The sequence below is a fragment of the Rhipicephalus microplus genome, chromosome 10 (assembly GCF_043290135.1).
Source record: "Rhipicephalus microplus isolate Deutch F79 chromosome 10, USDA_Rmic, whole genome shotgun sequence".
Lineage (NCBI taxonomy): Eukaryota > Metazoa > Arthropoda > Arachnida > Ixodida > Ixodidae > Rhipicephalus > Rhipicephalus microplus.
Genome location: NC_134709.1, coordinates 57217878 through 57243190, shown reverse-complemented (window position 1 = coordinate 57243190; position 25313 = coordinate 57217878). Strand labels below are relative to the sequence as shown.

General features: G+C 46.0%; 1 protein-coding gene across 2 annotated transcripts; it reads left to right on the top strand.

The window, feature by feature from the left end:
- The first annotated feature begins 285 nt into the window (after positions 1-285).
- Positions 286-24921, top strand: LOC119185988 (uncharacterized). 2 transcript variants are annotated; one of them, XM_075875695.1, is made up of 5 exons: positions 286-682; positions 5627-5698; positions 13860-13933; positions 14454-14586; positions 22672-24921. In XM_075875695.1, exons 1-5 carry the CDS (start codon positions 579-581, stop codon positions 23441-23443), a joined length of 1155 nt encoding a protein of 384 aa, XP_075731810.1. In that variant the 5' UTR covers positions 286-578; the 3' UTR covers positions 23444-24921. The 2 variants fall into 2 exon arrangements, with proteins under 2 accessions (XP_075731810.1, XP_075731811.1); XM_075875696.1 differs by lacking the exon at positions 5627-5698.
- Positions 24922-25313: the final 392 nt, after the last annotated feature.

Below are 25313 nucleotides of genomic sequence, written 5' to 3'. Positions count from 1 at the left end.
TACGTGCAAAGACGTGGAAGTACGAATAGTTACCAAAAGAATATTTCGCTAAGTATTCGTTATTGATTGGCGATGGCAACAAGTGGCTGGAAGACAATGTGGTATTTGCCAACGCAGGTGAGAATGTGCATATGCTTCATATAGCAACATCTACGATGTTGCCCTGTTATCACGCTTTGTGATATATAGCATTTACGAAGTTGCTAGGTTATCACGCTTTGTGATAAGTATACAGAGCCCCAAGCGGCTATTTTATTTTACATGCTGCGCGCAAGGACGCGCATGCGTTGTGTCAGGTGTCGACACATTCCTTTTACTTTATGGCACAGCACGGACAGCTACAGTCGTCGTCGGTTGGTGGCTGTCCGCGGTTATTTCACCATGCTAAGTTCGTGCAAGGTTCCCACGCAAAACAAGGGACATGACCGAAGACGGACTGCCTCCACAATACTTTACAACTGGTAGTGGCAGCTCCTCGTAAAATCATACTAAACTGACGCGTTCCAAGTCATAGACAGGTGAGATTCTTGTCGAACACTTATGCATACACCCCGACTTGCCGATTTAGACAAAAGGACATGGCTCATGAAAGACAACTACGTGGACATAGCACGATTGGTGGCGGCAGCTCCACAGCACTTCAGGAAATGCCACAAGCAAGCTCGACTCAAGAAAATCGCAGGTGAGCTCATATAGAAGACCTTCGTGAATTCGTGAAGCCTGAATTATGGCACGTAAATTACTGAATCCCTTGCCCTCTATTTTTCGTGGGGATGTGAGAGTTTTTATTCTTGGCATATGGCGTCTTCGGAGGCCAATGGTGCGTTGCGCAGGCTGACTGCATTTTATCCTATTTTGTATAATGACGCCTTGTGTTCAAAGAAATAAATGGCAGCTTCCGCTCGTTGATACAATGGTCATGGTTCTCGTAGTGCGACAGAAAAATCATGTGTTTGATTCCGGCAATGCTGGTCGCCTTTCGATGGAAGCAAAAGGCTAGGGGCCAGAGCAATGTTTAATGAAATTGCACGCGAGAGCCAGACCCTGAAATTTACGAAGCCTTTCACTAAGGCCATATGAGCATATCATGGGTTTTGCATGTCACTCCGTATGCAAATTTTTATGTAATGATAGTAAGCTGATGTTGAACCTTACATGTAGTCTTCTCACGAAAGCCTACACAAATAGGCTGTGGTCTTCAGTAAGCTGATGCATAGTGAGTAAAGCGAACGAGGATGCTTTCGCCAGCACTGCGACTCCGAATGCTCCACACAGGCTGGCGGGAAAACGCGCTTGCGCAGAATCAAAATGAGATTGCATCGCCGTGGGTGCAGATTGTGTTATTCAATGAAGTGGTACCAGAGTGTGGGCTTGTTGCAATAAGCATCGTATTTTTTTCCGTTAAACATTTACGCATGCACGAGAAATTGCGATTGCTACCGTTTTTTTTCTACTTTAGTCAGAACACGTATCATAATCTATGAAGATTCTGCAGAAATATTGAAACTAATCGCGCACAGTAAGCACATGGTGCATCGATGATACGGATTTGGCTCTGAAGCGTCTAAGGCAAACAGAACCGGCCGCTAGTCGCGTAAGCCTTCACCTGCACTGTGCCAACAATCTCTTGCGCAGCGGACCTACGATGTAGTATACGCAATATGTTGTCGTTTTCTTGTGGCATGGTGTTGCATACTGCAATCAGCACAGTCAAATGTGGTCAGAAGCAGATAGACTGTTGCGTAGGTCGTCAGCTAACAGCAATGCCACAGCACAACCGAGTACAAGCAACGGAACAGTTTTGCAGCAGAGCGTGGTGTGGGGGCCCAGTAACTTTTCTGCATTTGATTGAAAGAAACCACATGCGTGACAGTTATCGCATACAGATCAGTGATTCTTCAGGCTATTCCTCTTTCTCACATATTCTGCAGTGTTAGAATAAAAGAAGCCATTCTGAGAATAATCAGTTATTGTTAAATTGTGCTTCCTAATTGTCATGGACCTCTCCCCAGGTAGATTCACATATCTTTAAGTAAAGAACAAAATAAAGACAGAAAGAAGTTTAACCTAAGGCTTGTTTTCATTCGCCACAACAATAATGTGGACTAACAAAAACGGAGAGGAAAAGAACAACAAGAGAGAAGGTAGGACGAAGAAGGCACATGCCCGGCTTGCTACCCTCCGCAGGGTGAATGGGAAAGGGGAGTGTAAAGTTGAAAGAGAGAGAGAGAGGAAAGAGAAGAGAAAGAGGCAAAAGAAGGATTGTCAGTCAATGGGCTGACGCGTATGCAGTGGTGGCACTACACAAAAGTTAGAGGTACTCACACAAGCCTGTAGTCAAAAAGCACAAGACGACTTTGACTGCATTTTGAGCCGACGAAAGACGAGGACGGTGTTCCAGTAGCATCTGCATACAGAGTGGCCGACCGCCCAGTTGTCGCAATGCGTCAGAAAGCTTCTGTCTTTCAGAGGCAAATCGAGGGCAACGGCGTAGCAGATAGTCAATGTCTTCTTTGGTGTCGTAGACGTCGCATTCCACATTGTCGGTCAATTCAATGAGGGTTTTATGTGTTTTTGTGAAGGCAACCCCCAACCAAAGACAACAAAGAAGCGAAGCTTGACACCGGCGAAGTTCGGATAGAGGTCGAAGTTCCAGTCGAGAATTTATTTGGTAGAATCTCGTATGCCTTATGCTTGGGATGTTCCACTCCAGCAGACACAGAATACGTGCCAGGTGGCAAAGTTGCGTTGCAGCGCCTTTCCTTGACAAAGGATTCGGAAGGGTGTGCTCTTCTTGGCGGGATGTGTGAGCCGCGTCGTCTTCGCAATCATTGCCAGTGATCCCACAATGACGAGGTAGCCAGTGATAATGGACCTCGTGGCCTGTTTCTGTGACGTGGTGAACAAGCTTGACAACCTCATATGTTAACTGTTCGTGGCAACATCGTTGAATGACTGACTTTAGGGCAGGTTTCATGTCAGAAAAGACCGACCAATTACTCGTTTTCTCGGATTTGATGTATTCTAGGGCTACACGGAAAGCCGCAAGTTCTTCCAACACATACGTAGTGACGTTTGATAGCTTGGTTCGCAGAGTGTTTCTCTAGCTGGAATCACCACAGCACCACCAGAACCAGACGCTATGATTGAACCATCGGTGTATATGTGCACGTGGTTATTGTATATTTTGCGCAAGAGGTGCAAGCCTAATTCTTTTAGGGCTGACGAAGGCAAATTTGATTTTTTTCTTGATTTCTGGAATTGAAACACGTATTTGTGAAAGTGTCGGGCACTACGAAGGATGCACCAATTTTCCCGCAGGCGTAAAACCTGATGTAAACTAATCACAATGCGCATAGACAATGCACTAAAATTTATGTGGGGCCTCTCAGTAGCGAAGGTTGCCAAGTGGTGGGAAGGATTCCGATCGTGTTGCGTGAGGAACGTCGGCATCGTTTCAATGGTGGTGTGCGTCACGATCGAGTAGTCATGGGCAATGGCAGGGGTTTCAACCGTCGAGGCACAGCGTGGTAAACCAAAGCATATCCTAAGAGCCTGGGCTTGAATATTTTGGAGTGTACGCAGGTTAGTTTTGAGAGTGTCAGATATAACAGGTAGGCTGCATCGCAGGAATCCAATAAACAATATCTTGTAAAGCTCTGACATATACTCGACAGACATTCCGAGACTTCTTCTGAAAGGAACCTGAACAAGTGACAAATGGTGGTCAGCCGCTTTTTCACGTAGTTTACGTGTTGGATTTTAGGCAGGTTTCGCTCGATTATGACTCTCAAAAACCTCTGACTCCGGCTGCGTGACACCAATTGCCCGTTAATTGATATGCTGTAGGCGGACATTGGCCTTCTGGGGAAAGCCATGACTGTTCGCTTTCCACTTGCGATAACGAGCCCTTGTTTACGTATGTGGTGCGATGTCACTGATGCTGCTTTCTGAAGTCGAGCGCGAAGCTGAAGTCAAGTCACACCTGGTATCCACGCACAGATGTCATCAGCATAAATGGAAAGTCGTACGCTGCTTCGCTGCTTGCCAACTAGTCCAAATAATGTTAGGTTGAACAATGTCCGGTTTAGCCCTCCGCCTTGCGGGACTCCTCAGCTACAGCAATATTCCGGTGTCGGGCCATTCTTTCTGCACGTGAAAATACCTATTCTGTAGGTAGCTCTGAACAAACATATACATCTTACCACCGAGTACTACTCCTTTTAATTTGCTGAGAATGGCTTCGTGGATGACATTGTGGTAAACCCTTTAATGTCAAAAAACAGAGCAGCGCATCACCGTTTGCAGGCCTTCTGGGGCTTTACATATGTCACCAAGTTAAATATATTGTCAATTTATATGAGCGGCCTCGTCCGAACCCGCACATGTCATCTGTATTAATTTCGTAGAACTTTTAAGTACTATTCCAGACGTAGTAAAATCATTCTTTCCATAATGTTCCCACACAGCTTCGGGCGGTAAAAGGGCGGTAAGAGGAAATTGGGCGGTAAGAGGAAATGTCCAAAGGTGATTTGTAGGCTTCTAGAAGTGTAATTGGGCGACTTGACTTCCACTTCTGTGGAACCATGCCAGTTATCCAGGAGTTGGTGTATAGCAGCAAGAATACCTTCCGAGCTTGATCTCCTAGGTGACACCGAGCGCGGTAGGAGATCCCGTCAGGTCCTAGCGCTGAAGAACGTCTACATAAAGCAAGCGCAGCCTTCAGTTCTTTTATCTAAAACGAACACTCCAATCGCGGACCACGTGAGGATACGGAACAGTCGGGTGTCTTCGTCCCATTTGAGTTGTCCCCGTAGACAATTCTTCGACAGAAAGATTCTGCGCCGTCAATCTCTTCGCAGCGTAAGTGAAGTGCCAAAGATTTAAATGGGTGTGCGTCTGGCCACTCTCAGATCATCAAATGACTTCGTGCGTCATAACGTCGTTCTTCATGACGACGAATCGCTCGTGTTTCTCGAGTTCAATGTGCATATCTCTGCGAGATGAGCTCACCAGAAGCGAACGCGTGGGACAGTAGGATACTCTTCAGTGGGTCCTCTAGGTTGAAGGGTGAGCCGCCAACATAGTCTTCTATGAATAAAATGTATTTTTACCGATCGGTGCACTCGACGGCTCTGGAAGACTTGAGACTTGGAAAGCCGTCAACCTTCAGGCATGTTGGAATGTAGCCCCTTGTTTAAAAATCCGAAAACCAGTGCAGTTCTGGCGATTTTCAAACGAGCGTGAGACGATACCCAAATAAATGTAGGGGATCCTTGTAGAAGCAATTATTATAAACTTGAAAAAAAGAAAAGAGGGCGTTGAGGTAATTCGAGACAACACGGCTCCAATCCTGCGACCTTCGAATAACACGTTCAATGCTCTGGCACTCATCTACGGTGGCGGTCATTCCACTGTCAACATTATGGGCTACATATGTGCATTAAACGTGGAAGCAGCAGCCGGTGCAGCATGGTGCCGTTGCGGAAAGTTGACTGGTAGCACGTTCTTAAAAAAAGGAGATGGTTTTCTCATTCAATAGTTTAGTTATAAGAAACATTCCAGCAAACGTTATACACAGCTATGAGTGAGCGTTTGATCATAAATGCATGTTATCCATTTCCAGTTCCGACGAGGCTTGGAATTGCATCTTGAATGACTGGTACAACAAAATCATGGGCAACCCTCCAAATCAGCAGTATGTATCAGATATCCTTCGGACAGCATCACCACGTCTAAATTTTTTAAGCAAGTACTAACACCTATAAAGTTTAATGCCATGCTTTCATAGGTCACCAAGCTCACTAATTAGTCGATTTGAACTAACTCAGATAAGGTTGTGAATTCGAATCTGAATGATATTAGGTGAGTAAAACATTGATGAGCTTGAGGCAGAGTGAGCCAAATAAAACAATTTTAGCTAGTCTTGAGTGAAAGTCACTTTCGTTGAGCCAAGTACTGGAATGTCGGCGTCCATGTGTGCTTAAGCGTACACAAAGACTCCAGGATCAATCCTGTGTGAGGCGTGATCACCCTTATGGCGCATGCGCGGCTTTCTCCCTCTCTCCTCCTCTTCGGTCCACCCTCTCAGCGCCGATGCATGCAGTGACTGCTAGTCTACGCTCACTCCCTCCTTTTTTTCCACTCTAGGCATCCTTCTCAATGGCATTTACGCATTACGCATTCACTTCCCCTCTGTTATCTTCAGCGCTAACCCTTTCTCGCCTCGCAAAGGCGGTACAGGACGCGACTGCTAGCGAGTTATTCGATTAAAAAAAACAACTTCAAAACCCAGAGGTCACGCGGCACAATCATTCACTGGCTATTTCTTATATATAGGCACTCGATCTTGATTGATTGATTGATTTGTGGGGTTTATAGTCCCAAAACCACGCTATGATTATGAGAGACGCCGTAGTGGAGGGCTCCGGAAATTTCGACCACCTGGGGTTCTTTAACGTGCACCCAAATCTGAGCACACGGGCCTACAACATTTCCGCCTCCATCGGAAATGCAGCCGCCGCAGCCGGGATTCGAACCCGCGACCTGCGGGTCCGCAGCCGAGTACCTTAGCCACTAGACCACCGCGGCGGGGCTAGGCACTCGATCTTTACGTCAGCCTGCGGGTGTGACCGTTTCATGAACAGGCTAGAGGCTCTAGAAGGCAGGGTACCTGTTTTATGTGACGTTGACTGTACGTCACCAGGCTATTAAAGAAGCTGCAACCTGGAATGGGACCATTTTCGGAAGCGTGTTGCCTGACTGTTCTAGATCTAAGGGGGTAACAATCTCTTTGCACACAGGCTGTAGCAAAGAATAACAACTGGTGGCGCGAAAGTGCTATGTAAATTGGTGTTTACGACTCAGAACGAAATCGGAAGAGTGTGCGCGTTGGTCAACCAGAGAGAAAGTTAACAGTGTTCATAAAAGAAACGCAGCATAAAACACAAGCTCAAGTTTGTTGAACGTGCACACAGTCAGGTGTACTGTATACCTTTGACGTGTGGTTGTGCATATATAGGGCAGACTTTCACGTGCATAATACGAGGCTAAGGGAGCTTATATCAAGTCTGAAAGGTGACCCTATCACACATTTAGCAATGCATTACAATGAGTGCGCATGCACTTGTAGCAGGCAATGACGCCGGTGATTGCGATAATTTTGTGTGCGCATGCCAATTCGTATGCCGAGGCGCACGGCGCAGACGCGAACAACATGCCTCACGTTATTTCCGGAGGGCCGCGGAAGATACGCAGCCACGCCCCTTTTGGTTGTCGCTTTCGAAGCCTTTTTTTCTTGGAAAATAAACTAGTCTTGTCCCAAACTTCAAGGAGTGTAGGTGCCCTCTTTTCGCGCCTCTGTGGGGCGAGTACTCTACAAAGTGGTGACTCGGACGTTTGGAAAAACAGCAGCCATTTTAGACAAAGAAGGTACATTAGGCTCACCCACAACCAACGCTTCGGAGTTAAAACTTCCTCATTTCTGGCCCAAAAACCACAGGGTGTGGTTCAGCCGAATCGAGGCCCGCTTCGAGCTTCGACGCATCACATCGCAGCAGTCGAAATACCTGAACGTCGTTTCAGCACTGCCACCTGACATCGATGACGTCGTGGACGATGTGCTCGCCTCCACTCTATCGGAGAAGCCCTATGACGAACTAAAAAGCACCGTCCTGAAACGTCTTGAGGTGTCCGAACAGAGCAGGCTGCAACAACTCCTGTCTCATGAAGAGCTCGGTGACCAGCATCCCTCACAACTACTCCACCGAATGCGTCAGCTGCTAGGCCAACAAGCGTCAGAGGAGCGTCAACATCCATTGCTTCGCGAGTTGTTTTTGCAGAGACTGCCACAGTCAACGCGGATGATACTCGCTGGCTCAGAAGACGTGACTCTCGAACGTCGGGCTCAACTCGCCAACCGCATCACCAACTGCACTGAGCCACCAAAAATGTCTATTGCTGCAACGGGAAGGCCCGAAAATGTAGACCAGTTTGATCGCTTCGAGGACAGAGTTGACCGACTGGCTGCAGCAGTTGCAAACCTCGCCCTGTCCAACAAACACCGGCCTGCACGGCATCGTTCGCCGTCCCATGCTCGAAGCCCGCAGCACCGCGCACACTCAAGCGAGGCAGAGCAGAACATCTGCTGGTACCACCGTCGTTTTAGAGAGCAAGCCACTCGCTGCACCCGTCCATGCTCGTGGACGGGAAACTCACCGGCCAGTCGCTAACGGCGGAAAGCGACACGGGCCATCGTTCGAGCCGCCTCTTCTTCGTTGTCGACCGCATCACCGGCACACGCCTCCTTGTCGACACCGGAGCGGAGCTATCTATCCTACCCGCAGCAGATCAACATCGCCGGGGCGGCAAGTCCATTTCGAGCCTAATCGCAGTCAATAACACTGCTATTGCAGCATATGGAGTCCAGGCAATGACGATAGACATCAGACTCAGGCGTATATCGATGGCTCTTCGTTATGGCCGGCGTCAGAATTGCCATCCTGGGAGGGGACTTTGAGTCAGCTTGACGTCAGCGTTCACGATCGTCGTCTCAAGGATAACGTCACTTCTCTCGCTGTTCTGGGACTGAAGTCTGGCCTGTCCTCATGCGGCATTTGCACTTTCAACCCAGAGTCAAACTTTCAAAATATTCTGGCTGAATTCCCTGAAATCACCAAACCTCGGAACACCGAACTGCCAATCAAACCCAAGGCGACGCATCACATTGTCACCACCGGACCTCTCTATATCTATACCTCTCTATATATATCTGTCTCTATCTCTTTATATCTATCTATCTATCTATCTATCTATCTATCTATCTATCTATCTATCTATCTATCTATCTATCTATCTATCTATCTATCTATCTATCTATCTATCTATCTATCTATCTATCTATCTATCTATCTATCTATCTATCTATCTATCTATCTATCTATCTATCTATCTATCTATCTGTCTATCTGTCTATCTATCTGTCTGTCTGTCTGTCTGTCTGTCTGTCTGTCTGTCTGTCTGTCTGTCTGTCTGTCTGTCTGTCTGTCTGTCTGTCTGTCTTAAACATAGTAATCACGACATCCGTGCCATGTAACAACATGGCTACATGCCACACTGATGATGCGCTTGCAGCAATTTCGCTAGTTTCGCATAAGCCAGATTTCGTATTACGTGACGCCAACGGATGACAAAGGTATGTGACTAGTGCAAACAAGATAATCATGAGATGCGTGTCATGTGAGAACATGACTGCATGCCACAGTCAAGGTGCCAATACGTGATGTGACGCAGTGCGCGTGCTCACCGGCGTTCACTTCGTCTTGTCACGCCGGCGTTGCCATGCCAGGCACCAGTCCTGCCATATACTCACAGGCGTGCACCGCGCTCCGTTGCTTTGACGCATGCGCGTTTCAGCACGTCCGGCATCCCTTCGTCTCTTGGACGAAGGGATGCCGGACGCAAACACGTCGGTGTTTGCGTGATGTAACACCGGCGACGACGTGTTACGACGATCGTAACACCCAGGGATCCTTTCGTCTAGGGACGAAGGGATCCCTTGGTGTTACGACGTGACGTCAATGAATGACGAAAGTACATGACTGGTGCAAGCATGATGATCCGGACGCGCGTTCGTGTATGAAGATGACAACATACCACGCGTGCTCGCGGTCATTTCGCTAGCTCCACATATACTAAATTTGGGATCACGTGACGTGGATCGATGACGAAGGTAAACGACACATTTAAACATGATAATGATGACACAGAAGTCGTGTAGGGCATTCTTTACGTCCACGTTGTAACGTTGTACTAGTTTTAAAGTGACATATCAATCAATCAATCAATCAATCAATCAATTTTATTTGGCATTCATTACAGCAAGATAATGAACACGAGGACAAGAACAAAAAGCTGCTATACAGCAGCTTGACAAAGGTCCTTGCCCCAATTCTCGACAGCCAAAAACAACCTACCATGCATTTAAACATCTCTAATTTCACATTTCTATTAAACACTTTCGGTTATCACATCTAGCAGAAAAATCATGAAACAGTGCATAACGCAAGCGGAAATAATGTAGAATAATGGAATACACAGGTTATTTCGCACAAATGAGATGTACAAAATTTGTATGCGCAATAAAGACCATTATGCATCATGTATGTAAACATCTTAACAAACTGAGAAGCTTGTATAACAGGCAAATTTTTTGATAAAAAATAACTTAACGTAACGCGCACTACTACTTTGAAGATAAGTGCTCACCCACATACCGTTTTATTGCACTTCTTGAAGATCTTTGTATGCAAATGCCATTTCTTTCAAATTCGTTGAGCAAGCGTGGCACAAGGTATGACAGACTGCTCATCCCATATTTCGTTCGCGAAAAAGGTATGAGCCATCTGTCTCTCTCCCTTATGTTATATGAGATAGCTTTAGGTATAGTCAGCTTGCATAATAACAAAAAACTATGGTTGTTGCATCGGAAGTATTTTTGGCATTTTAAAGCGAGGTTAACGTTATAGAAATTTTCGAGGGGGCAGATCTTAAGGGTGGAAAATAGTTCTCCAGTATTGGCATCATACTGAACATTTGCTATGTGACGAACTGCTCTTTTCTGAAGCACACTCAACCTATGTAAATTGACTTTTGTAGTGTCACCCCATACTAACTGACAATACGTTAAGTGAGGGGAAAATAGGGCGTTATAAATCATGCGTTTAACGCTCCTCGGTAAAGTATAGCGCAGTCTACAGAGCACCCCACAGGCTTTCGCTAAACGGGTGGCAATGTGATCAACATGATCATTCCAAATGAGATGATTGTTAAAAACAACTCCCAAGGTTTTGACGTTTGATGTAAGTTCTATGCGAGCAGATCCAAGCTCCAATCTGAAATCTTTAAGATCATGTCGTTGCGGCGGGGTGAAAAGGACCGCCTTAGTTTTTGCTGTATTCAGTTTTAATGAATTAACGAAGCTCCATTCGGCTAAGCATTTCAGTGCACTGTTAGAGATGACCGAGAGAGTACTTATGTCACTTGATCTCAAGAAAATGCTGGTGTCATCTGCATAAACTATGAAGTCAGCGTCATTAGAAATATTTGTTATATCATTGATATAAATGTTGAATAGTATGGGCCCCAGTATGCTACCTTGCGGTACTCCTTGAGTTATTTTTTGTAGTGTAGATTGTTCTGACATGATGGCAACGCATTGCCTTCTGTGCTTTAGATACGAAATTATTAACTCAAGAGGAGTGCCACGAAATCCGTAATGTTCTAGTTTTGTAAATAAAGTGCGGTGATTCAGGCGGTCAAACGCCTTAGAATAGTCAACAAAGATACCCAACATAAATTGTTTATTTTCAAAACTGTTCAAGATTAACTCTTTTTGTGTTAGTAGGGCAAGTTCTGTTGACATTCCTTCACGGAAACCGAAAGTACGCTAGCTCCACATATACTAAATTTGGGATCACGTGACGTGGATCGATGACGAAGGTAAACGACACATTTAAACATGATAATGATGACACAGAAGTCGTGTAGGGCATTCTTTACGTCCAACCTTTCTTATTCGTGCTTCACATATCATCGATCCACGCTGTACGTGGAATCTGCCAATTTTTTAGCTAACACACGCCGATATATGCCCGTGCATTCCCACATCAAGGTAACTTTATTATACAAAAGTGTACATAGGTTAATAGGCGAGGGGTCATTGTTCATGCTAACTAATTAGTACTCACTAACTCATTTATTTACCAAGTCAAGTACGCATCATAGCAATATACACGGAGGCATGAACGAACCACAGATGAGAACGTACACGCAAAGACGCACATAGAATATCAAGCTTTAGCTGGTATCTATGCGCTGCAGCAGCCGCTTGAATGCTATTACTTAAGAATAGCAAACTGTCTACTGGTGAGCTGCCACACAATTTAGAAAAATAATGAACGTCTTTCACACATCATTGTTTGCTCTATTATTTGCATATATGGGTGTCATCACTTAGCACGGAGATTTTATATCAAATCAAACGACCAAAATAGAGGTTGGACTAAACGTTTCTAAAGAGTGCCATGATTACTGCAAAATATGCAGTGGTGTCTACGAGAGATCTGGCAACAAATATAGCCTAGTATTTATCTAGCTAATAAAAACCAAGAAGGCAGTCCTGGTCAATAACGGCAAATGTTTCAAGCTCCACTAGCTTCTGGCATTTACTAAAGAGATGCGAGGAAGGTTGTAAAATACGCTCTGAACAAGTAAACGCATGGACCGTCAACTGTTTACTACAAACATTTTTCCTAAGATTGTGCTGACCCTGCAAGTACTAAAGGTAGCGGAAGAACTGCCCTTAGCCCAGCCGCGGTGGTCTAGTGGCTAAGGTACTCGGCTGCTAACCCGCAGGTCGCGGGTTCGATTCCCGGCTGCAGCGGCTGCATTTCCGATGAAGGCGGAAATGTTGTAGGCCCGTGTACTCAGATTTGGGTGCACGTTAAAGAACGCCAGGTGGTCAAAATTTTGCGAGCCCTCCACTACGGCGTCTCTCATAATCAAATGGTGGTTTTGCGACGTTAAACCCCACAAATCAATCAATCAATCAATCAATCAATCGATCAATCAAGAACTGCCTCTATGGGAGCTAAGAGTTTGGTTGTACTGCATGAAATAAGTCTCTAAACAACTATCGCTCAACCATGGCGTCTTTTGCGCACTTTTGCACTGCTTAATGCATCTGATGACATCCAATTTATGTTGTTACAGTCATCCTTAGCTTGATATATATGTCAAGGTATGCCTCTTTTGTGTTTTAAATATTCTAGGAACGAAATGGACCGGCCCGACCATTCGCGGAGAGAGAGAGAGAAATAATATTATCTATACATCCGGCACGTAGGAAGTTCCCAGCTTCGCGGGGTGCGGATATTGCCTATCAAGATTAAGGCTATTAGTAAAGTCCGATAATCTCAGAGCCTAGACATCGAGGATGTTAAGTTCTGACTAGGCGACAGTTACTCGGGTGCCTCCGCGCCTGTCAGATGAGTTGTCGGCTCCTTTTCAACGTTGCTTCGCCAAAGCCTCCTCAAGCCGCTGGATGGCCCTTCGATGCGTCTTCAGGTCTTGGGAGCGTATCCACGCTCTCACCTCTTCGCGATACGTGGCGTCCTGGCACTGCCCGTCCCCACTGTGCATAGCGCTGTTACACCCTCCCCACATGATGTGGTGGAGAGTAGCTAGTTCACCTTCCCACAGTGGTAATGCGTGGGCTAAGCTATTTATTCTGACGAATCAAAAGGAATGAAATTGCGGCAAGTTACTATTCCTCGGTATGGAATAGGGTTCAATGGAAGCATCCAATCTACATAGGCAGACGGGTAAACCACTCACCTCTTTGCTGCAAGGGCGGCGTGATATCACATTTGAGACTGGGAGAGTTTTCAATCTGAAACAGTAGCAGATCTTTTTTTTGGTCATGTAGATACATATCATGCTTTACGGGCAATATGGAGTGCTTTTATTGTCGGAATGTCAATTCTTTCACTCGAAAGTGACTTGGTTATAGTCTTGCAGCGGAACAATCTAAACACTACGGTGATATTTGAACACAAATAAGGTTCAGTTGCTCCTGCACATTAGGGGTATTACAGATTCACTTTTCCCAGAAGATCAGCGTAGCCAGCCGGACTGAGAACTGATTAACCTCTTAGCCTTTTCCTTTTTCTCTCCCTTCAATGTGGCAACAGGGAAATAGCCCATGCACAAAGCCCTGTACCTTCTTTACTAGCCTAGTTGATATGCCGTTCTATTCTTATCGTCACATAACCCTACGTGAAAACATTTTGCGTCTGTAGGGTTCCCGTTGCAAACGTCAATGCAGAGCAGAACGCTTCGAAACCCCAGGACGAAGGCAAATCTTTCCATGTTGGTAAGTGATTTAATATTTCCCATCAACACTATAGCAAGGAAGCACACCTCATTTTGGTTTTATTAGCAGAAGTTTCTTTTGAGCGCGGAGAGTACATAAAAAATGCAAATTCCATGTGGCTTCTATGACTCTTGTAGAGTTTCATAGTTATCTCACATATACTAACAAATTTATTAGAAAGACTTTCACATTGCTTAAATAGGCAATATTTGTGATGCAAACAAGTTGAAAAAAATAAATAAATCGTGCACTGCCACCTAAAGGTCATCACATGAATATTAGAAGATCCTCACAATGCAATACAATGAACTCCTTCAGTACCACTCTAAATTTCCGGACACACAAACTTTGGTTACGATGTCCTATTTTTTATCAAAAGATGTGACCTTCAGTACGGGTGCATTGTCATCGTCTGTTCTTTTCTGAAGAACTGCTATAGAATATTTTGAGATTTGAGGTCTTTTGTTGACAGTTCTCACGCATCATTGTCACAGTAACGAAGAACTACGTTTGTTTTCAGGGCAAATTCATGCGGCCGAAAACAGAACCACCTTGCCACAGCCAGTGTGCAGCAGCAGCTCCTTTGATTATGCCGTACCCAGCACAAGCCGTACGGTCATAGGAGCTTCAGCGTGTGGCGAAAGCACCGTGCGGTAAGAGCAAAATTTTAGGCGCCATTACAGGGAAGCCAGCTTATCGGATGTGGCATAGCAGTAACGTTTGACTTCACAGAGGAATACGAGCAGGTATGCGTCCTCAACTACAGCATTGAAAAAATGCATAGAATTGTCTGCAAGCTTGTAGCTGTTATTACGCATCTCCGCCGATCTTCAAGTTTTCGCATAGAATGTGCTGTTCGTTCAGCACAAGCCTGGCGACACAGCTGTTCTGGTCGAGTATTGCCGCGTGTCGTGGATACAAAACCACCGTTCTCATTAACCAACACGCTCTTAACCACCACCCAAGCATTCTGTACAGATGATTAACAAGCAATTGTGAAGCACGGAGCCCCGGTATTTACCATGTTCCGTCTCCGTCAATTCTTTGTTACGTTACTACCAAACTTTTAATCGGTGTTTGGTGCCCGTGTGTTCTTTCATTTTTTTGTGGACCAGGGGGGGGGATAAACAAGAGAGAAGGCTGGGAGGTTAACCAGGCATATGCCCGGTTTGCTACCTTACGCTGGGGGAATGGGAAGGGGACATAAAGATGAGAGAGAGGGGAAAGAGAAGAAAAAGAGAGAGAGAAAAAAAAGGATTGTCAGTCTATCGGCTGGCGCGTATCCAGCGGTGGCACTACACAAAAGTTAAAGGTTGTCACGTAGGCCTGTAGTCCTCAAAAAGCACAAGACAGCTTTGACTACTTTCTGAGCCGACGAAAGGCGAGGACGGTGTTCCAGTAGCATCTGCATAGAGAGTGGCGGTTCGTCGAATTGTCGCAATGCGTTCGAAAGCTTCTGTCTTTCGGAGGCAAATCGAGGGCAATGGCATATCAGATGGTCCATGTCTTCTTTGGCGCAGCAGACGTCGCATTCAGCATTGTCGGTCAGTCTGATGAGGGTTCTATATGCTTTTGTGAAGGCAACCCCCAACCAAAGGCGAGAAAGAAGCGAAGCTTCACGTCGACGAAGTCCGGATGGAGGTTGAAGTTCAAGTCGAGGGTTTATTTGGTAGAGTCTCCTATGTCTTATGCTTGGGGTGTTGTACTTCTGCACACACAGACTACGTGCCAGGTGACGAAGTTGCTTTGCAGCGTCAGTCCTCGACGGAGGAATTGGAAGGATGTGCTCTTCTTGGTGCGATGTGCGAGCGGTGTTGTCTGCAGAATCATTGCCACTGATCCAACAATGGCCAGGAAGCCACTGAAACTTGACCTCGTGGCCTGTTTCTGTGACGTGGTGAACAAGCTTGACAACTTCGTAAGTTAACTGTTCATGGCAACCTCGTCGAAGGACTGACTGCATGCTCTGTAGGGCCGGTTTCGAGTCTGAAAACACAGCCCATTTACTCGGTCTCTGAGATTTGATGTACTCTAGAGCGCCACGCAAAGCCGCAAGTTCTGCCGCCGTAGACGTAGTGGCGTGTGACAGCTTGATTCGCAGAGTGATTCCTCTAGCTCGAATCACCACCGCACTGCCAGAACCAGACACTGTGGTTGAGCCATCAGTGTATATGTGCACGTGGTTGTTGTACATTTCGTGCAGAAGGTTCAACCTCAATTGTTTTAGGGCTGATGAAGGCAAATTTGATTTTTCTGTATTCCTGGAATTGAAATGCGTACTTGCGGAAGTGTCAGGTACCACGGAGGATACACCAGTTTCTCAGCAGGCGTAAAACCTGACGTAAACGACGCACGATGTGCACAGACAATTGCACTCAATTTCGTGCGGGGCCTATCAGTAGCGAGAGTTGACAAGTGGTGGGAAGGATTCCTAGCATGATCCTGAGGTACGTACGCATCGTTTCAATGGTGATGTGCGTCATGATCGAGTAGTCCTGTGCAATGGCGATTGTTTCATCTGTCGACGCGCAGCGGGGTAAACCGAGGCATAATCTTAGCGCCTGAGCTTGAATATTTTGGATTGTGCACAGGTTCGTTTTGCTCGGTTAGATATAACAGGTAGGCTATACCGTAGAAATCCAATAAATATTACCTTGTAATGCTGTAACATAGAATCGACCAACATTCCCCAACTTTTCCCGGCAAGAAACCTGAATAAGTGACAAATGGCCGTCCGCCACTTTTTCACGTAGTTTACGTGGGGTGTCGAAGACAGGTTTCGGTCAATTACGACTCCTAGGAACCTGTGACTCTGGCTGCATGACACCAACTACCCGTTAATTGATATGCCGTAAGCGGACGTTGGTTTCCTGGTGAAAGCCACGACTGCACACTTTCCATTTGTGATTTCGAGCCCTTGTTCGCGTAGGTGGTGCGATGTCACTGATGCTGCCTTCTGAAGTCGAGCGCGAAGTTGAAGTCAAGTCACACCTGATGTCCACACACAGACGTCATCAGCATAAATGGAAAATCGTACACTGCTTGGTTCCTTGCCAACTACTCCAATGAGTGTTAGGTTGAACAGCGTCGGGCTTAGCACTCCGCCTTGTGGGACTCCTCGGCTACAGTAATACTCGGGTGTCGTGCCATTTCCTGTCTGCACGTGAAATGATCTCTTCTGAAGGTAGCTCTGAACCGACGTATATATCCTGCCACCGAGTCCCACTCCTTCAAGTGCGCTGAGAATGGATTCATGGGTGACATTGTCGTATGCCCCTTAACGTCAATAAAAAGAGCAGCAGATAACCGTTTGCAGGCCTTCTGGTGTTCCACATATGTCACCAAGTCAACTACATTGTCAATTGACGAGTGGTCTCGTCTGAACCCGGACATGGCATCTGGATATATTTCGCAGAACTCTAAGCACCATTCCAGACGCGTTAAAATCATCCTTTCCATAACTTTCCCACACAGCTTGCAAGGGCAATCGGGCGGTAAGAGGAAATTCCGAAAGGTGACTTGCCGGCTTTGAGAAGTGGAATCAGGCGACTTGACTTCCATTCCTGTGGAACCATGCCAGTTTGCCAGGAGTCGTTGTACAGCAGCAAGAGTGCCTTCCGAGCTTGATCTCCTAGGTGACACAGAGCGCGGTAAGTGATGTCGTCAGATCCTGGCGCTGAAGAACGTCTACACAAAGCAAGCGCAGCTTTTAGTTCGTCCACTGAAAACGAAATCTTCATTCGGGGATCACGTGAGGATACAGAAAAGTTGGGCGTCTTCGTCCCAGTTTAATTTGACCCCACAGGCAATCTTTCGACAGAAAGAATCTGCGACATCAATCTCTTCGCAGCGTAAGTGAAGTGCCCGGGATTTTAATGGGTAGCGCTGAGTAATGGTTGTACGAAGACCCCGGACAGTTGGCCAGATTAGTGAGAGAGGCTTTCTGGGATCCAAAGACTCGCAAAAAGATACCCATCGTTGCTTGTCCAGCTTGTCCATGTGACGCTGCATTTTCTTTTGTGTGCGTCTGGCCACTCTCAGATCATCAAATGACCTCGTGCGTCTATACCGTCGTTCTGCACGACGAAGAATCGCTAGGAGTTTTTAGAGATCAATGTCCATATCAGTGCGAGATGAGCTCACCGGAAGCGAAAGCGTCGTTGACTGTAGGGCACTCTTTATTGCGTCCTCTAGGTTGAAAGGTGAGGTGCCAACATGGTCTTTCATGATTAACTTGTATTTTTTCCAATCGGTGCACTGGACGGCTCTGGAGGACTTCAGACTTGGAAAGCCGTCAATCTTCAGGTATGTTGGAATGTGGTCACTACCCCTTGTTTCCAAATCTGAAAACCAGTGCACTCTGCTGGCGAACGAGCGTGAGACGAAAGTGAGATCCAGGCAACTGCTATAGGCCGATCCACGCAGATAAGTAGGGCTGCCGTCATTCACGAGGATAAGTTCACATTCAGAAGCGAAAGACACTAACTGTCTACCTCTAGTGTTGACCCTGGAGCTTCCCTATAAGTAGTGGTGGGCATTGGAGTCGCCAGTTATCACGCATGGCTGGAGAGTTGAATTCAAAATTTCGCGCAAGCGCTCACGGTCTAGACGACTTGATGGATATAAGTAGGCTCCGATGAGGGTGAATGTGGTCTTCTTGTTTTCTACTGTTAGGCAAACGTACTGGCTTTCTTCGTCAAGGGGTACAGGGTGATGAACATAAGTTAAATCACGCCGTATGAACACAACGACCTTGCTGCGCTCTCCGTGGGTAGAAGACATAAAGCACTCATATCCAGACAGTCTCATATGAGCTGACAGGTTCGGTTCACAAATCACAATTATGGAGAACTGGTTCGTGAATACATATTGCCGAAACTCGGACATATACGCCCTAAGACGCGCCCTAAGTCCTCTGGCATTCCACTGAAGGACAGATGCGTTCTTGACCTCCTCTCGAAAGGATAACATGTTGCAGGCCATCGTTTTACCTTAGAGCTGCTTGCACCGGACTCAAAGTGTCCAGCACTTGAAGTGCGCTCTGCGCTGATGGGGTGTTCGTGTTGCTTAGGAGCTTGCGCATTGCGCTCATAAGGGTCTGCAACATGTTGATGACCTGGCGATCCTCGGTTGTCTTTTCATCACTGATTCGTGATGGCATCGAAGTTGGCGAAATTAGATGCACCTCTGAAACAGGCTCTGATCGTGGAAGTGATGGCCACTCTTCACGAGGTGGGAGTCGTGACCCTGATTCTATTTTCGGTGTATGCGTCTTCGCAGAGCTTGACAATGGGGGGCCAGTTCTTCTTGCTTGAGATGACGTGTCTCTACCGGCGGATGTCACGTTGCGTGATGATCTTCGGTGGTGAGGCCGACGTCGCGTGACAGTAGCAGCGGCTTCCCTGTGCGTTGAATTGTCGCGCACCATGCGTTTCAGCACCGCGCGTTCGTTTCGCACTCGTGGGCGCTCTTTAGACGACGCTTTATGAGTGCCATGGCAATTGGAGCACTTGAACGCAGTTGCGTGGCAGGTGTCTTCTGAATGAGGTTTGGCACACCGCGAGACACGACATTGCTGGTACACACTCCTTTGACATGTCATATCTTGAAACATCTGAAGCATTCTAGGTGTTTCAGTATGTGTGGACGGACCTGGTAGCGAACGTGGCCAACTTTGACCTGTGGGGGAAGACTGTCTCCCTCAAAAACAATCTTCGGGCATCGTGACTTACCAAGCCTTGCGATGTGCTTGATGGGGATGTCGTCTGTAGCTGGCTTAGCTGAACCTGGACTGTAGCGTCTGTAGCTGGAAATGGTCAGTGGGAATGGAAACGTCCACGTCATAAATGACGCCAACACTGCCCTTACAGTCAGTGGGGATCACTGATTTAACTGTGACTCGGTCGATTTCTGAGATGTTTTGTAGGCTTTGCAGCGCACTACGGTGTAAAATATCAACTGCCAGAACATTCTTCCGTGAGTTAATCCTGACGTCTTTCATCTCATTTGGAGCGAGTCCTTCGAGGTATGCAGAGAGGTATTGCCTGTTAAGCCACCGTAGATTGGCTGAAGGGTCCACAGCCATGAAGAGTATAGTGTGTGGCCAACGATGTGCGGTAGCCTGCACGGTGAATATACTCGCCGTCGACGATGATGCATGGTGGCTCATGACGACTGTGTAGTCGTCATTCGATGACTCGAAACCGTCGGAATAGAGCTCCGTTGCCTCGCTGTCTGTGACACTTGAGGTGGTCCCACGTTTCCTAGCCGCTGCCAGACGTAGCGGTTGTCCACCTCGAAAATCCTGGGAGGCTTCTTCGTCCATTCTCGAAAGGGGGAGCGGCAGCTCCCAGAATTTGTGGACCAGGATTCTGAGTAAAGAGATTGGCTAAATTTCTGAGGCACATACGCAATACTGAAGTTTCTAACCAATGCGTTATAAAAGAAGTCCGCCACATGTAGCCGATAGAAAGTTATCAAGATCAAGAGTCAGCATGCGCTCAATTGCAGGCCAAGAATTCTGTAAAAATGGTTAACAAGAGAACCTGAACTATACCCAGCTACTCTGTTCTGGTCGAGCTTTGCACAATTTAGTGACATCTGGGAAATTTTTTTTCTATTTGAAATCCTGAAATGACAGAAAACAGATGCACATGGGCCATATATGTCTCCATATGAGACATTGTCTTCAGAATAGAAATAGTTACTCCAAAAATATCAAAACATCAATGGCAGTATCCAGCATAGCATCCAGCAACGGTCCTCTTGTTATACAGCCGCTTGAACTGCTTAGATGCCATGCAAATGGATGGAAAACAATTTAAAATGTCACAAAGCTCGCAATTGCTCAGATTAGTGCATGTAGGGTGGACAAAAATTCTTTAATATATATCACTAATGCATTGGAAGAGCTTGTGAATAGCGGTTTTAAATATTTAGTCTTTATTTTACAGCAAAAGCTGTTATGAGATCACTATTCAGGTCACGTGCAGTTGTTGTCCGCCGTCGCCGCCCGGACCACCGCCGCCACCGATGTCCGTAACCACATTGCGCTAGATTAGAAAAAAAAATCTTTTAACAATGACACATTGGGGCTTGAACCCGGGCCCGCTGCGTGCTAGCCCAATATGCTGCCAGTAAGTTACGCTGGTGCTTATAACATGTCAAACTTGCCTTAGGCAGGAACGACCTAGCACCAATGGCACACAGGGGCTCATACCCGGGTACGCTGGATGCCAGCCTTGTATTCTGCCCTTGAGCTACACTGAGCTACACCATTGATTGTGACTGGTTGAAAAACTTGCCTTAGGCAGGTTTGATGTTGGGAAAGCGATCGCGTTATTACGACTTATAAAGCGTTTTACAACAGCGAAAAAAACAACCAGTCGTCGCACAATGCGAAAAGCGTAACAAGTGGGCCGTATGATGGTCCAATCCTTCACAAAAGCTTGTTCTTGTTCCCTTATTATCTGTGGCACATACCTTTCCATCCTTGATTCCTCATCGTAGTCAGCCACTGCATAGACATATGGCACAAAATTCCTTGCAAGGGTTTAGCGGATAGCACGCTTCTCAGAAGAATGACGACAAAAAATTAGCGTGGGGAAAGCCGGCCTACTACACAAAAATTTATTATTAATGCCCTAGTGGGTACCAAACAAGTGTGCTTGCAATAGTTACCCAATGAGTGTTTTGAAAAGGTCTGAAAGGCCGCTTTTGTAGCTTTCGCAGTGACAGTGCAGCGCCTACCACGTAGGCTAGCGTTTTTTGCAACTGTACAATAATTTCAAAACTACCTCTTTTATCGTGTCAATGCACGTCACTGGCACCTGTTTTATTTATTTATGTCAATATTTTGAAGATGCCATTATTTTGTTACGCCTAGTGGTAGAAAATTTTGTACGGTGACTAAGTTCATTAGGAAAGTCGTACGCTCAACGAAAGTGCGAGCTTTGGGGGTGATTGCTTTAGAGGTAACATTGATTCTTACAGCCTTGCGAATGTACCACACATCAACAACCCTGGAATAGCTCGGGAATATTGGCGTCGTGTATTACGAAAACGAGCTACAGTGAATGAAGTAAAACAACCTTTTTTTGCTTTGTTGCAGCGCAGAAAACGGCCGTGATTGCTTGCTTACATGTGTTATATACTCCAGATGACGTTATTTACATCTGTGTAAAGTTATTTTGCTTTGGAGAATATGCAATGTAATATTTTGCAAAGCCTGCAGAACAGCGTTGTGCCGATGTGCTTAGCTGAGAAGTCGGGTCGGCTTTGAAAAATAGGTACCGCAAAGAGTCAGGGACGTGATTGTAGGTCGAAAGTCATTCTCAGAAAAAAAAAGCAGGGTCGTGATTTGATACTGAGGAATTTCTCCGCTTTAGAGGCACATCTCAAGTGACTGTACATACTGTCTTGTCGCATTGAGTAGTAGTGAACGAGTAGGCATTGATTAATGTATAGATACAGCGAGGAAATGTTATAAGTTTGAACAAAAAAAACAGTGTGCACTTCTTCTAAGAAAAATGTGTGTGTACGTTATGTACCAATCTTGAGTTGTTGCTGATCAATGCTAACGAATGCTAAAACATTGCTAATGCTAAAGAGTATGATTAACCAAGTAGGCCTCATAAAAGCTATCATGTTTATCCTAACTGTCTATTGACAAAAATAGGGGTCTGTCCTTACACCTAATTGTGTGTGTGTCCTATTACATGCGTTGTCTCATATCGCAGAGACGCTACTGGCTTCTCACAGAGGGAAAAGTGCGAGGATCTGAGCGTTGTCTACGGCGACGTCAACCGCGGCCAGAAGCCACCGGGGGAACGACGCCATAAGTGTCAAGTGTGTGTCAATACATTTCAAAAAGGTAGCACACTCAAGAGACATTGGCGCACGCATACGGGCGAGAAGCCCCATCATTGCTTCATATGTCAGAAGTCATTCTCAGAAAAGAGAAACCTCACAGAACATATGCTCACACATACAGGCGAGAGGCCCCATCGTTGCAACGTGTGCGATAAAACATTTGCACAAAAGAATGCCCTCGCAAGACATCTCCACATGCATAAAGGCGATAAGCCCTATCATTGTAACACGTGCGATAAATCATTTGCACAAAGGAGTGCCCTAACAATACATATCCGCATGCATACAGGCGAAAAGCCATATCATTGCGGCTTTTGCGATAAATCATTTGCAAAAAAGGGTAACCTCACAAGACATCTCCGTATGCATACAGGGGATAAGACATATCAGTGCGAATCATGCGATAAATCATTTGTACGAAAGGATAACTTCATAATACATATCCGCATGCATACAGGCGACAAGCCATATCAGTGCGGATCTTGTGATAAATCATTTGTACAAAAAAGTGACCTCTCAAGACATCTGCACGTGCATACAGGCGATAAGCCTTATCAGTGCGGATCATGCGATAAATCATTTGCACGAAAGGATCACCTCACGAGACATCCGTGCATGCACGCAGGCGAGAAACCTTAAAGTGTGCTACATGCGCTGAACCATTTGCACAGGTGGGATATCTTCGTCAGCACGAACGAACGCACAAGCGTCAAAAGCCTTAAAATTGCAATGTATCGGGTAAATTATTTCCACGGAAAGACAATCTCGCATTAATTCACTATATACATACAGGCGAAAAGCCCTGTCACTGCGACATGTCAGATAGATTACTTGAACTAAAAGGTTGATCTTGTGGCACATCGCCTAATGCGCTCATAATACAAGTCTTACCATTGCAACAGCTGTGGTAAATCATTTGCCAAAAAGTCTGCTCTCGTGGCACTCCACAGGCGAGTGTTCGTCAAGTGCACTGCGTGATCTAATTCCTTTGCATGGCTACGGACGCTTCGTTCCCATAAAAGTATGCATACACGTGAGATGGTCTTTAAATACAAGTTGTGTGCCAGTTCATGGAAGGCAACAGCTCTTGAAAGCCATGAACGCACGCAGAGAGGCAAGGAAGCGCGAGCCTGCCAAAAAAGAACAAGGTCACTCGTACAGAAGATGCACCTACGTGTGATGACGTTTTTAAAAACTCATCGTCATACCTAATGGCAACCAGACGTTGACACTTTTACACTCCCACGGCTGCGTACGCATTCACTACGGAACTGTATGAGACATCATTCGCATACAATACAAATTTTGATCATGAAGCAAGGTTAAGTTATAGCGCCAAAGTTTTACGTGCTATTGCCGAGCTGAGACTTATAGACGTGTAACTAACCCCATTCCTCCTGAGAAGCACACGCGGTTACAATCACAATCATTTGGGTGTGTATCAGTGCACTGGCGAAATCTACCGATGATCATGAGTGTTGAACTTTATTTGTTAGTGCCGCATCAGTGTTTGTGAACATTTAACTCATCTTTCTTCTTGAAGAGCACTCGTCGGCATTGGAATATTAGGTCAGTTGTCTACCTCTTTACCCACTTAATATGCAAACCATTGGTTTGCGTACGAAGTCTTAATAGCGAGCTATGAGTAAACATATGTAGTTAAATTTATGTCCGATTGGTGCATTCATCGATGTCTTTAGAAATGCAACGGACCTGATAACTCAAGACAAGCAATCGTGGGCACCTATTTCACATCAGCTGGACTTTAGCTACAGTAAAGCCGAGGGAAACTCACCCGTCATCGCGCGCACCAAGTTTGAAAGATTGTGGCAGGTGGGTCTCACTCGGCGAAAGCTGGGAAGCGAGTGGGCAACCTTGTAAAAAGTCAGGCAATTTTCTCGTGCCACTGGCTCCCTGAAATAACGGCTCGACCCACGGAAACATCGTTTTGCCGTTTCATAAAAATGATCTTTTTATCTTCTACTTCACACTCACACGCCTCTCTACCTTTTTCATCATAGAAATGTGCAATGAATCATTACACGGAAAATGTGTATAACAAACCACCGAATAATAAAAGTGCTTGATGTCGTCATGTTACGACTGCGATAGAAGAAGTTGGTGGTTCTCTTCTTGCTGAATTCAGCGAGCACTAGGTGACCTCGTGACTTCATTACATGGAGTAGTAAAATCAAATGATCTCAGTAAGCGCATCTCTGGTGCGGAAAACGAAGGATTGGGAAGCATCTCGGTTAACGTACCTACTCTGCTGCTGCCCTTTGTGATGCTGCAGATGTAACAATGTGTGTTTCAACAAGCGTAGTGAGCCTATTCAGTTGATTCGTAAACACCATGTGACAATTTGTTTGCTAGAGGAGGAGGAGAAAGAATATGAATTGTGGAGCTCTTGTTCAGCGCACAAAAGTGCACTGCTGGTCAGGCATCCAGGAGACGTTGATCCCTTGCGGCTATCTCTTCCTGCTCCATGACCCACTCTTGTGTTTCCTGT